This window comes from Manihot esculenta, chromosome 6 (assembly GCF_001659605.2).
Source record: "Manihot esculenta cultivar AM560-2 chromosome 6, M.esculenta_v8, whole genome shotgun sequence".
NCBI classification, from domain to species: Eukaryota; Viridiplantae; Streptophyta; class Magnoliopsida; order Malpighiales; family Euphorbiaceae; genus Manihot; species Manihot esculenta.
Genome location: NC_035166.2, coordinates 1,659,869 through 1,673,894, shown reverse-complemented (window position 1 = coordinate 1,673,894; position 14,026 = coordinate 1,659,869). Strand labels below are relative to the sequence as shown.

Here is a 14,026-nt window from a genome sequence, read left to right as displayed (position 1 = left end):
AATTGATCGACACTTCATTAAAGAAAATTTAACAGACGGTATCTTGGGCCTAGTTCATGTGACTTCTACTGGGCAACTTGCAGATGTGTTTACTAAAGGGCTCATCAACAAGATCTACCATAATCTGATTTGCAAGTTGGGCATGTGCGACATCTTTGCACCAACTTGAGGGGGAGTGTTGACTTATTTGCTAATCCTAACTGATTCTAGGGATATGATTTGGTTTGATTTGATTAGGATCCTTAATTATCTCTGTAATTATTATTTGATTATTTGCTTCCTGTTTAGATATAATTCTTTGTGTATAAATAGTCATATAAACCAATTGTAAAGATTAAGAGTGAAATATAAGAATTCTCTAAATTTTCTCAAAAATTTTCAAAAACAAACTTATAAAATTTCATATATTACTAATGAGGATACATTCAGCGGCATACAACTTCAGTAATTGTTTTGTCATCCACGGAGTAACAACTTTTTTTTCTTGCTAAGTAACTAGAACTATCAGATGAATCGCTAAAAATAAATGCAGGTTGTTTTGGAAAAGGAAGAGTAATATCACTATTCAACATTAAGACAACAGTTGACATCATTGGCCTCTCCATTACGTCTTCTTGCACACATAATAAACCAATTTGAATGCATCTCAATACTTCATCTGAAGGACATGACTCTCTTAAAGATGAATCAATTATCTCAAGTGCTCTATTTTCTCTCCATAAATGCCATACCTATGTAAATCACAAACATCAGCATAAGAGAGATGCAAATAATCATCATAAAATGTCCATAGTTTTAGAAACTAAGGTACCAAAAGCATATTTAAAAATAGGATAAATCAATTTTTAGTCTCTTGATTATGTCAAATTGAAATTTTAAGATCATGATGGAGATAACTGCAAATTTCAATGACTAATGGAATAATTAACTGACACCTTTTACTTACATGTCCTATCAAGGTTAGGAAAGAATCCTCTTGGCAATAACTATTATTCTTCTTCCCTGTAATGATCTCCAATAATATGACTCCAAAACTAAAGACATCAGACTTGGCTGAAAACTTTCCAAATACTGAATACTCTGGTGACATATAACCGCTGCATATAAAAAATGCAAAAATAAAGAGTTATAACAATCATTAATGATATTCTTAGCAAACGAATCTTTTTGTCTCACTTTTGAGTGTGTAGGTATACTTACAATGTTCCGACTATTCTTTTTGTTTTTTCTTGAATTTGGTCACCTTTAAAAATTCTAGCCAGGCCAAAATCAGAAATTTTAGGATTCATTTCTGCATCCAACAGAATGTTGCTTGTTTTCAAATCCCTATGAATAATACTCAATCTAGAATCTTGGTGAATATATAAGATCCCGCGAGCAATCCCAACAATAATATCAAAGCGTTTTCTCCAATCTAGGATTGCGCTTTTAGTTGCATCTACAAAAATAAAAAAGAAATAGAAAAAGAAAAATTCCATTTGAATTTATGTTAGGCTCTATAACATATGTCCATCAAATATTGTTCAATTAGATTCAATTAGACAACTGGTGCAATACAACACTAGGAAATATAGGGCTTACCAAAAATAAATGAGTTCAAGCTTTTGTTTGGCAAGTATTCGTAAACTAGCATTGCTTCATCTCCTTGAACGCAACATCCTAGGAGTTTCACCAAATTTTTGTGTTGAAGCTTTGCAATCAATATAACTTCATTTTTAAATTCTTCTATTCCTTGACATGAATTTTTAGATAATCTTTTCACAGCGATCTCTTGTCCATTAAAAAGCTGGCCCTAAATCATGTTTAGAAGCAAATTATCATGTTGAATTTCCCAATGAAAGAAAGACAAACAAGAACATACACAGATTTGAGACATTTCCATAGAAGGAAAATATATATACCTTATAAACCAGGCCAAAACCACCTTCTCCAAGTTTATTTGCCTGAGAAAAATTGTTGGTTGCTACAAGTATTGTGCTGAGATTAAAAAATGCAATATCTAGCTGATTCATGCTACCTTCAACTTCATTTTTCACCAAAACATCCTTGTAGTATGCATCACCAATTGCATCTAGCAATCTTTCACTCCATTGGTTCCTCACTGTCCTCAACAAAAATAAAACCAAAATGTTTATTCTAAATTTCTTATAAAACAAAGATATCCTATCATCATAAAAATCATGATTCTTACCCCTTCTTCTCTTCTTCTTCAGCCACAAATATGCAAATAAAATGATGATGACAAACCAGGCTGAAACAACACATACTACTAAAACAGCCAACATATCCTTACTTACTGGAAAACCATTCGATTCTTGTGCAATCTCTGTTGTATGAGTGGAAAAAGTTAGGAGGCAAGGGCATAATGATAGAATATAAGCACAGAAATTTTGTGCAGAGATGTTTAGTTTCACGCCAAAGAACGTTACCTAATTCAAGTGCATCAACACGAATATGAATATCATATCCCGCTTTCAGATTATCAACAGTGTCCATTAATTCACCATACCATGTCAAACAACCAGTCTCTTTCATGATTGCATATGCAACACATGAACAATTCCTCCTACACTCTTTTTCACAGTCAATAGGACTCACATTCGTGCTCCCCAAAACTGCTGTTGAAGTATCAGGAAGTTTAACATGTGCCACTTTGACAAATCCTTCTCCATGCCCACATACTGAGGAAGACTCTAACCGCTTCCTAACACACCCACCAGATGCATCTCTTATAATATTCCAGTCTTTATGGGACTTGGGTTCATACCCTGGTAAGCAATCACACTCAAATCTTCCACTAAAATCAGGATAACATATTCCATAGGTACCACAATGTCCATATTTGTCACACAAGGAACTAGGTGCAGACCAGAATTCCTTCCATTTTTTAACTTTTTCATGCCATGCTAATGTCTTGACAGTTCCTGAATGGTCCAACACAACTCTGAAGATAACAGAAGCATCAACAGTATTGTAAGAAGCGTAAATCTCATCCTGGTTGTAGACAGAACTTAAGTTCCACACTTCTTCAGAAACTTTCAATGTCTCTGTAATCCGCCAATAATACTCTGTACCCCTGTAAAGTAAGAATTGCGGTACTCCTACCGTGTTGACTTGAAGTGAGAAATTTCCGATTCCAGGGTCATCTGCTGATCTCCAAGATGTTAGGAACCAGTATATACCTTTCTTTTTGTTCAATCCCAATCTCATTCCTGGTAGTAGAGTGTCTGTTGGTTGATTAAAGCTTTGCCACACAACTCTTTTACTTCTACCTTGGATCAAAATCAAGTTTCCTGAATCCAATAGCTGAGCTACACAAGTTTCTGTCACTTCAACTGTGATATTAGTATGCCATACTGGAACTTTCTGATTCTGATTGCTACGGAGAATGAGATTTCCATATTGGTCAATTGATAGAACTCCTGAGGCACCATTGATTGGTTTATTCCTATTTGCAACCCAAACCACAGTTTGTTCTGGGATATTGTGGTACCAGATTCCAAGATATTTATACTTGGAATTTCCGGGGCTAAAGAATCCTAAAGCAAATTTATTTCCTTGGGAGGTTAAAAGGTCACCATCTTCAAAGGTCTGATTTATGGTTATGGTGTCTAGGGAAAAAGAAAATATGAAATGGAGGATTAGAAGAAAGGATAGCAGAAACAACTTTTGAGAATCCATATTTGTTTCTACAGCTCTTCATCGAAATGAATTTTATTTGGTGATTTTGGTAATATTTTCAAACTGGATGAGCCGACACTTTTGACAAGATGAGTGAGCGTAAATGACTTATTGAGACCATGTACATTGACTCTGTTAGTCCGGTCATGCACGATTTGAGGAGCTTGAAAAAAATAAATAACTATAATTAAAAATATAAATTTCCGTTTATCTACCGTTACCTATATTTTTAGAAGATTTATTTATTTTTAATTATTTGATTAACCCAATTAGAAAATGAAGTGTATTACTGTCTTAACTTTTGTCTAACTGATGTATTGGGACATTGAATTAGACAGCAAACAATTCCCACAAATTTATCATTATGAAATTTCATCGAACATGTGGAGTGAATTCAATGAAATCCAAGGTATCTATTAAACGCAATCAAGGGCAGTTACACTTCCTCCCCTACTCAAATTCACAGCCTACATATACCTGAATTGAATTGCAGAAACAATCTTTGCTCCAAGATTACACACTGATAGAGAGAGAAGGAGAGGAAGCTAACCTTTGCTTAGATAATAATAGACAAGCAGGAAGTTAGTTCCCATGTGAAGGGACATTGCTTTTCTCCTCATCCCTCTACAAACTTGAAAGCGAAGTCATTTGATATCATCGAAATTCCACCATGGATGATGAATTCAGCAGCTGACAGACAAAAAACAAAGAAGAAAAAAAACGAAGAGTAATCTTGTACGGAACGGAACTGGGTCCTGGCCTTTGAATTCCATTTGCCAGAAAATGAATTTTTAATAGCCTCTAATTGACATATTTAAGAAGGAGAATTTTTTTTTTTTTAACAGAAACACTAATGGCTACCCACATTATCAATTTTCTTTTTTTTTTTTTTTTTATTGAATCAAATAGACCTGAATAGTTTCAGTCGATTTAGTTTTTCAAACTAATCAACACAGTTCAATTTTTCATTTTTAAGAATTTTCATTCTCAGTTCAATTTTATTTTTTATCAAAAATCAAAGAAAAACCTAGCTGACTGAAATTATATGCAAGTGCACCTTTCCAATCATTCATTTTGGCTTGCACTCTCACTTTCTTCTTTAAAATCATAAGAATGTATATGATTCATATATATATATATGTTGGGAGAGCATATATAGATTTGAATCGAAAAATTAAACTGAATCAGTGAATTTTAGTTTAATGATTCGGTTAATCGACATATTCAGTTTGATTTATTTAATATTTTATCGGTTTATTTAGTTTTCAGTTCAGTTCGATTCAATTTAAATATATTAAACAATTGACAAATCGAATAATCGATTTTATATATTTTTTTATTACGTGAAACATTAATTTTATATGTAATTTTAAATTTTACAGAAATTTATATGAATTTTTTAAGTATTATCCTTATGTATTTAGATAATATTTATTAATAAATTTATGTGAAATATTTATTGAATTATTGTATTAAAATTAGAAGTAAAAAATTTAAAAAAATATAGATTTCGATTTGAAGTAATCGAACCAATTTTTATCAGTTTGATTATATTTTTATAATCAGTTTTTTCAATTTTTAATATTTTTACAATTTAATTTTTAATTTTTTTTTATTCAATTCAATTGAGAACCGAACCGAACCGAATCGAATCCAACAAATCGCTTACCCAAATTATCACTTCGGTTTGTAGGTTGGAGTTTTTTTTTTTTTCTTTAAATTAGAAATTCATTTTGACCGTTAAATTTAAAAGTTTTAAAATTGCAATAAATTGTTTGATTGAAGTAGTTTGATTATTCATGATTTTTTAATTCTTTTCGAGATTTGTTTGAATTCATTATTTATTTTTTTATTTGTAAGTTTCTATAATTTTATATATAATATACATTAAATTATTGATTAAATATGATCTTTTATATCATAATATCAAATTATAATAGATGCAATTTACATATAATTAAAATTAGTTAAAAATATTATTATGAAATGAAATTAAAAATATATTTTACTTTAGTTCATTTTATTACTATAAATAAAATATTATAAATATGTAAGTGAAATATAAAAGAATTTATCTTTTGATAAAATTATTATTAATTTTTATTTTTTAAAAAAATATATCATATCCATATTATAGTATAAATTGTAGGCATAATAAATAGTTTATTTTCTAAATTTATACTCATTAAAATACTTAAATTAATAATTTCATATTTTTATTTTACTTAAAATTATTTATAATTAATAATAAATTAAATTTATTTATATTTTATTAATTTTTCAGCATATATAATTTTTATTATTAGTTATTTTATTTTACATAATAAAATTTATTTGCTATATTTTAAAATAATTTTAAAATATTAATATAATTAAATAATTAAATTATATATTTTTAAATAATAATACAATAATAAAGGTAATTTGGATGGTGACGTGAGGATTAAGTGATGAATATTTTCAATGAATAAGAAAATTACTCGGCGAGACTATTGACGTTTACGTGTGAAAATGATGACTTGGTGAGTAAAATAAAAAATAAAAATGATAACATTGAATGATTAGGCAAGCTAGAAAATTTTTGCAATTTTATTCTTTTATAATGTAGATAGTTGGCTAGGACAATGATTTGGGCCCAAAATTCAAAATAAGACCCTGTTTTTTTTTCCTGCAAACAAACATTTGGCTGCTTACAATAAAAAAAAATAATTTGACATTTAATACAGCTATATTAATAATTTAAGAGATTTATTATTTAATTTTTAAATAATATTATTATAAATAAATCAATTTTTATATTTTTAAAAATTTATTAAAATGTTATTATATTTTTTTTGTCAATTAAATATTCATTATGTTTTCTTTATCATTAAAAATTGATGAGGAATTAAAGTGAAAATTTTTAAAATTTAATTTTACTTTCAAATAAAATTCTTTATTTAGTTTTTAAGTATTGTCATTATTAATAAATTAATTTTTTATATTTTTAAAAATCTATTAAAACGTTCTTATCTTTTTTCAGATATATTAAAATATCATTGTCTTTTCTCAAATCTATTAAAACGTTTTTATCGTTTCTCTCCATCAACAAAATAGTCCATCCTCCTTCGTTTTTTAAAAAAACAAATAAGAAGAAAAATATGATGAAAAAAAGAAAAAAAAAAGAAAAAGAAAAAAAAAAGAAAGAAGAAAGCGAAGAACGTGACTATGATAATGAAGAAGAAGAAGAATCGCCTATTTCTCCTCCTCTTAAAAGAAGAAGAAGAAAAAAAAAAGAAGAGGAAGAACATAAAAAGAGATGGTAATTTGATCTTTTATTATATTTTTAACGGTAGAAATAAATAGAAAAACTATTTCGTTAACGAAAAAAAATAAGAATGTTTTAATAAATTTTTAAAAATATAGAGACTAATTTGTTAATAATAAAAATAATTAAATTATTAATTTTTCTAATAAATTTTATAGCTAAAATTTAGCTATTATACCTGCAGCATTTACTTAATAAGAAATCTATTGAAAAAAAAAAAATTTAGATGCGAGTAAAAAAAATGACTGAACAGGAAAAAATAAACTAAGATGTAATTCATTAGGATAGAATTGATTAAAAAATTGAAGAAATAACAAGAAATAAATATTTTTTTAAAAAAATTACAAATTCACCCTAAATCAAAATTTATCAATTAAATTTAGAGTTTTTTTATTTTATAAAAAAATATTTTATATATTTTTTAACATTTAAAATACTAAAAAAATTTAATAAAAAATATTTTCTTAATCAAATAAAAAATATATTACAGAAATATTTTTCACAAATAAATTTTTATAAATTCAATATATTACAATTATACATATGTTTTATGAGTTAATCTCAAATGCTATAAAAGTGAAAATATGTATTTAATTAAAATTAATTAAAATTTGCCAAATTCATTGTATAATTGATTTTAGATGTTACTTTCGCATCTAATTGGAAAAATTATTGAATGCAGTTAGTTCACAAGAGATGAGTGCCTATGACCTATATAAACAACACATTACTCATCTCCACAATCGATGTGAAATTCAACACATTTATATATCATAACTACCATTTAAATATTAGAAATTTATTTATGAGAATATATTCAACGACATATAACTTCAGTAATTGTTTTCTCATCTACTGAACAAAATTTTTCTTTTTTAGATGAGAAAATAGAAATATCATCAAATTTACTAAAATTGAATCCAGGTTGTTTTGGAGAAGGAAGAGTGATTTCGCTATTCAACATTAAGACAACGGTTGACATCATTGGTCTGTCCAATGCATCTTCTTGCACGCATAATAGGCCGATCTGAATGCATCTTAATACTTCATCAGAAGGACTCGACTCTTTTAGAAATGAATCAACTATTTCAAATGCTCGATTTTCTTTCCATGAATGCCATATCTATATAAATAATGACATTAACATAAGAGATATAAACTAAAAACATATAAAGTACAAAAGTTATATTTAATAATATAATAAATTCCTATTTAGTCTCTCAATTATATTAAAATTAAAGAGTTAAACCCGATAGTTTTGAAAATATATATTTAGTCTCTTACATTGGATTTCATAAACAATTTGGTCCCCCATCTATTTTTGCCAATTTATCCATAGGAGTGAGCATTCAGTCGGTTCGATTTAAAATCAAACCGAACTGAATAAATTGAAAATTAAAATTTTGGTATTCATAAAAATCAAATTGAACCAATTTTGATCAGAAACCGAATCGAATTTAATCGGTTTGATTTGGTTCGATTCAATTTGATTTGATCGGTTTGAATTTTTAATAAATTTTTTATTTTTTACACTTTATTTTTACTATTTTAAAATTTAATTGAAATATTTTAACTTTAATATGATATAATCTCTCTATATTATTGAAATTAATATACTATTATTACTAATCGGTTCGATTTGATTTTTTTGATTTATTTTTTATCAAAACTGAACCGAACCAAAATAATCAAAAATTTTGAAATTAAAAATCGAACCAAATCAAAATAAATAAAAAAACCGAACTGAATTTTCAAATTAATTTAGTTCGGTCGATTTTTTCGATTTAAATCGAATATTCTTCATCCCTATTTATCCATTAGCTGAGGGATTAAAAAGTAACAAATAAGATACAAAAGTGTTCATAATGTAAATAAAACTCAATAACAAAAGTTTTTATTGCTAACATCAAAAGTTAAGAAAATAGACAGGGAATTGAAAGTAGGATGAATTCATAACTTAAGGACTAACAATGTGTTTTTTCAAAATATAAGGACTAAATTATTAATTTTACTATAGTATAGGACTAAATTATAGACTTTTCTTAATAGTAAACTATTCTAATGACAATATGATCAAAAAAAATTTCTGCTTGAGTTGAATAATTTATTGTTTAAATCAAGTAAAATAATTGTAATAAAATTAAAATTAAGCAACTAAATTATGGCAAAGTGAAATTTTATAATCATAATGGAAGTAACTTCAAAATTTTAAATTTATTAGAAAAATTTACTTACATGTCCTATCATGCTTACGGAAGAACCCTCATGACAATAGTTATTATTCTTCTTTCCTGTAATGATCTCTAATAATATGATTCCGAAACTAAAAACATCAGATTTTGTCGAAAATTTTCCAAATATTACGTATTCTGGTGCCATGTAACCACTGCATATGAAAAAACAAAAAAAAAAAAAGAAATAGGAGTAATAACAATCATTCAATGAAATGCTTGGCAAATGATGCTTTTGTATCACTCTTTGGTGTATGGGTATACTTACAATGTTCCAACTATTTTTTTAGTCTTTTCTTGAATTTGTCCATCTTTGAAGATTCTTGCCAGACCAAAATCTGAAATTTTGGGATTCATTTCTACATCCAGTAGAATATTGCTAGTTTTTAAATCTCTATGGATAATACCGAGTCTAGAATCTTGGTGAATGTATAAGATTCCACGAGCAATTCCAACAATAATATTAAAGCGTTTTCTCCAATTTAGGACCACCCTTTTATTTGCATCTGAAAGAAAAAAAAAATCAATATTTTTCTATAATGCTATAGAACAAAGTAGGAAATATATATATATATATATATATATAATGCTTACCAAAAAGAAATGAGTCCAAACTTTTATTTGGCAAGTATTCATAAATTAGCATTGGTTCATCTCCTTCAATGCAACATCCTAGGAGTTTCACCAAATTCTTGTGCTGAAGCTTTGCAATTAATGCAACTTCAGTTTTAAATTCTTCTATTCCTTGACTTGAATTTTTAGATAACTTTTTCACAGCCACCTCCTGTCCATTGGAGAGTTGACCCTGAAATCGTGTTTAATTATATGATTACTATCATACTGAATTTTTCAAAAAAAATAGAAACTTAAAAAAGATAAAATTATTAAATTTGGATCAAATTTAACTCAATCTAAAAGTTAGCTCAAGAGAAGAGTGCCTATAGCCATGTAAGGGGCACATTATCCTTTCCATAACTGATATGGGACTCAACACACCCCTCACGCTCCGTATTTTACTAGTGGTGCGTGACATATTTATGGAAGGTCCAATATCGGATGGGAGGCTTTGATACATGTTAAATTTGGGGCAAGGCTAACTCACTCGAAAAGTTAGCTCAAAAGGAAGAGTGCGTATAATCCATATAAGGGGCACATTACCGTTTTCCATAACCGACGTGGGATTCAACAAAAATTTCTATACCTTATAAACCAAGCCAAAACCACCTTCTCCAAGTTTATTAGCCTGAGAAAACTTGGTGGTTGCAACAAGTATTGTGTTGAGACTAAAGAGTGCAATATCTTGATGACTCATGCTTCCTTGAACTTCACTTGTCACCAAAGCATCCTTCTTGCGTACATCACCAATTGCATCAAGCAATCTTTCATTCCATTGATTTCTCACTGTAAAATAAAACCAAAATGCTTACTCTTAATTTCTTATGAAACAAAGATATTCCATCATCATATTTTCAGATTTCTTACCTATTTTTCTTTTCTTCTTCAGCCATAAATGTACAAATAAAATGATGACAAACCAGGAGGAAGCAACAGATACTATTAAAATGGCTAACATATCTTTCCTTTTCAAAAAACCATTCGATTTTCGAGCAATCTCCGCTGTGTAAGTGAGAAAAATGTTAGGATGCAAGGAAAAACTTGCTTCAAGCAAAATATTTAGTTTATGGCCAAAGAATTTTACCTAATTCAAGTGCATCAACACGAATATTAATGTCATATCCCTCTTTCACATTATCTGCAGTGTCTATTAATTCTCCATACCATGTTAAACAACCAGTTCCTTCCCCATAAACATCTATGCTTGCATATGCAGAGCATAAACAATTCTTCTTACATTCTTTTTCACAGTCCACAGCACTTGTATTCATGCCCTTCCAAACTGCTGTTGAAGTATCAGGTAGTTTAACTTTTCCCACTTTGACAAATCCTTCTCCATGCTCACATACTGAGGAAGACTCTAGCCGCTTCCTGACACACCCACCTGATCCATCTCTCATAATATTCCACTCTCTTGGGTACTTGGGTTCATATCCTGGTAAACAATCACATTCAAATCTTCCAATAAGGTAAGGATAACATATCCCATACGTACCACAATGTCCGTATATATCACACACAGAACTAGGCGCTGACCAAAATTCCTTCCATCTTCCAACTTTTTCATGCCATGCTAGTTTCTTGAGAGTTCCTGAATAGTCCAACATTAATCTGAAGATAACAGAAGCATCAACAGGACTGTAAGCCATGTGTATCTCATCTTGATTATTGACAATACTATAATAGGTCCACATGTCTGGATTAGTCTTCATTGGCCAGTGAGTGTATTGCCAATAATAGGTTGTACCCCTATAAAGTAAGAACTGTGGTGCTCCCATTGTGTTGAGTTGAACTGAGAAGTTTCCAGTTCCAGGGTCATCTGCTGATCTCCAAGATGTTAAGAACCAGAACATACCAGTATTTCGATTCAACCCCAATTTCATTCCTGGTAGCAAAGTGTCTGTGGGTTGATCAAAGCTTTGCCAGAGAATTCTTTCACTTCTATCTTGCAAAATCAAATTTCCTGAATCCAAGAGCCGGGCTGCACAAAAATCTGTAACTTTCACCGAGACATTTGTAGACCATACTACTTCTTGGTTATTTTTGCTATACAGAATGAGATTTCCAAGCCTATCCATTAATAGAACTCCTGAGGAATCATTGATTGGATTATTTCTATTTGCCACCCAAACCACAGTTTGCTCTGGAACTTTGTAGTACCAAATTCCAAGATATCTATATCTGGAATTTCCGGGGCTAAAAAATCCTAAAGCAAAATGATCTCCTTTAGAGATTAAAAGGTTACCATCTTCAATAGTTTGATTTATGGTTATGGTGTGCATGGAAGAAGAAAATGTGAAATGGAGGATTAGAAGAAAAGACTGCAGAAACAGCTTTTGAGTTTCCATGGTGGTTGAACAGCTGTTCATTGAAACTGAACTTAATTTCTAAGGTGATTCGATGGTATTTTTAGCCAATGCTTTGATGCCTTGCACAATAAAATTAAATTTTTTATTACAAATCCTCAAATGATGACTTAATGGGAAGACGTTTGATGACTTTGTTATATCATGACAATGTTGAATAATAAGGGGGAAAAGTCATTAGAAAATAAACAAATAAATCAATGAATAAATAAATAATGACAATGATAATTAATGTGGAATGATTTCGCCCGAGCATTGCCGGTCCTAACTATACTAAATAATTAGTCACAAGCCCGCAAAGCGAGCGAGACTCTTTGTCGTAGCATGTAGAAATAATAACAATAATAATAATAATAATAATAATAATAATAATAAAATAATAATAATCATGGTAGACTCAAGCACCTCGTTTTTATTTTATTTTGTTTCGGCAGAAATATTTAGCTCATCATTCGATTAATTCGATTTAAAATTAAATTGGATAAATTAAAAATTAAATTAAATAAATTATAAATTAAAATTTGAGTATTTGTGAAAATTGAACCGAATCGATTTTAATCAGAATTAAATTAAATTAAATTAATTTGATTCGGTTTGATTCGATTCGATTTGATCGGTTTGAATTTTTAATAATTTTTTATTTTTTATCCTTTATTTTTAATATTTCAAAATTTAATTGAAATATTTTAATTTTAATATGATCTAATCTCTATATTATTGAAAATAATATATTATTATTATTAATCGGTTCGATTCGATTTTTTTAATTTTTTCTAATCAAAACTGAACCGAACTGAAATAATTGAAATTTTTAAAATTAAAAACTGAATCGATTTTATTACTAATCGGTTTGATCGATTTTTTTTATTTAAACTAAACACCGCTCACCCTAGAAACATCATAAATAAATATACAAGGAGAAATGGGAGACCAAACTCCATTAACGGGCAATTCTCAAACAAGAGTCTAGAAATCTCTACTTGAAGACTTAACATCTAGACTTTCCCAAGTGATGAACCAGGTACCAACTATGGCAGAGCTTTTTTTCGATTTATGCATAATAAAAAAAGTATAGATGAAATCACGCAGAATTCGAAAATCTTTTTTTCGATTTATGCATAATAAAAAAAGTATTTATGAAATCACGCAGAATCCAAAAATATTTTCAAATTTTATGTAGCAAAAGAGCCGCTTGTGCAACACCCATAGTGTCAAACAATGGGTAGTTCAACACTATGGGTGTCGAATTGCTACTCCATGTCATGGGAGCATTTTGAAATGCTCCCGTGCATGCACCCTTAGCATGTTCGACACTTAGGGTGCTTGGCATGTTTGGCACTTAAGGTGCCGAACATACCTGTACAAGCCATCTGCTTGGCATGGAGCAGCTTGTACGAGCTGTTTAGTGGTAGTTCAACACTGGGTGTCGAACAAGCCTGTTCGAAATGACTGCCGAACACGCTCATTTGACACACAAAATTCGAAAATATTTTCGGATTCTACGTGAATTGATAAATAATTTCTTTATTATGCATGAATTGAAAAAAAAGCTCACTATGGCAGGCCATGAATCACTTGCAGTACCTATCGGCATCAAGCTCGATGGTACCAACTATAGTCTCTGGTCTCAAATTGTGGAGATGTACATCTCAGAAAAAGACAAATTGGGCTACATGAATGGGGATCTTCAACAGCCTCTTGATACAGATCCTACGTCTAGGAAATGGAGAACAGACAATGTGTAACAGCCCGAAAACCGAACTGCTACCGGCACTAGGATCCAGATCGACTTAAGGTCGCCGGGACCCGTAGTAAGCCTGCTATAC

At 29.5% G+C, this 14,026-nt stretch overlaps 1 protein-coding gene across 1 annotated transcript; it reads right to left on the bottom strand.

The window, feature by feature from the left end:
- Positions 1-417: 417 nt before the first annotated feature.
- LOC110607764 lies at positions 418-12,237 on the bottom strand. The gene is given in 15 exon segments (XM_043957813.1): positions 418-731; positions 947-1,097; positions 1,201-1,438; positions 1,582-1,792; positions 1,902-2,101; positions 2,192-2,326; positions 2,430-3,697; positions 7,770-7,808; positions 7,810-8,111; positions 9,224-9,374; positions 9,488-9,725; positions 9,814-10,024; positions 10,421-10,620; positions 10,702-10,836; positions 10,919-12,237. Coding segments are annotated over 15 exon segments (5,070 nt in total). The 5' UTR covers positions 12,204-12,237; the 3' UTR covers positions 418-425.
- Positions 12,238-14,026: the final 1,789 nt, after the last annotated feature.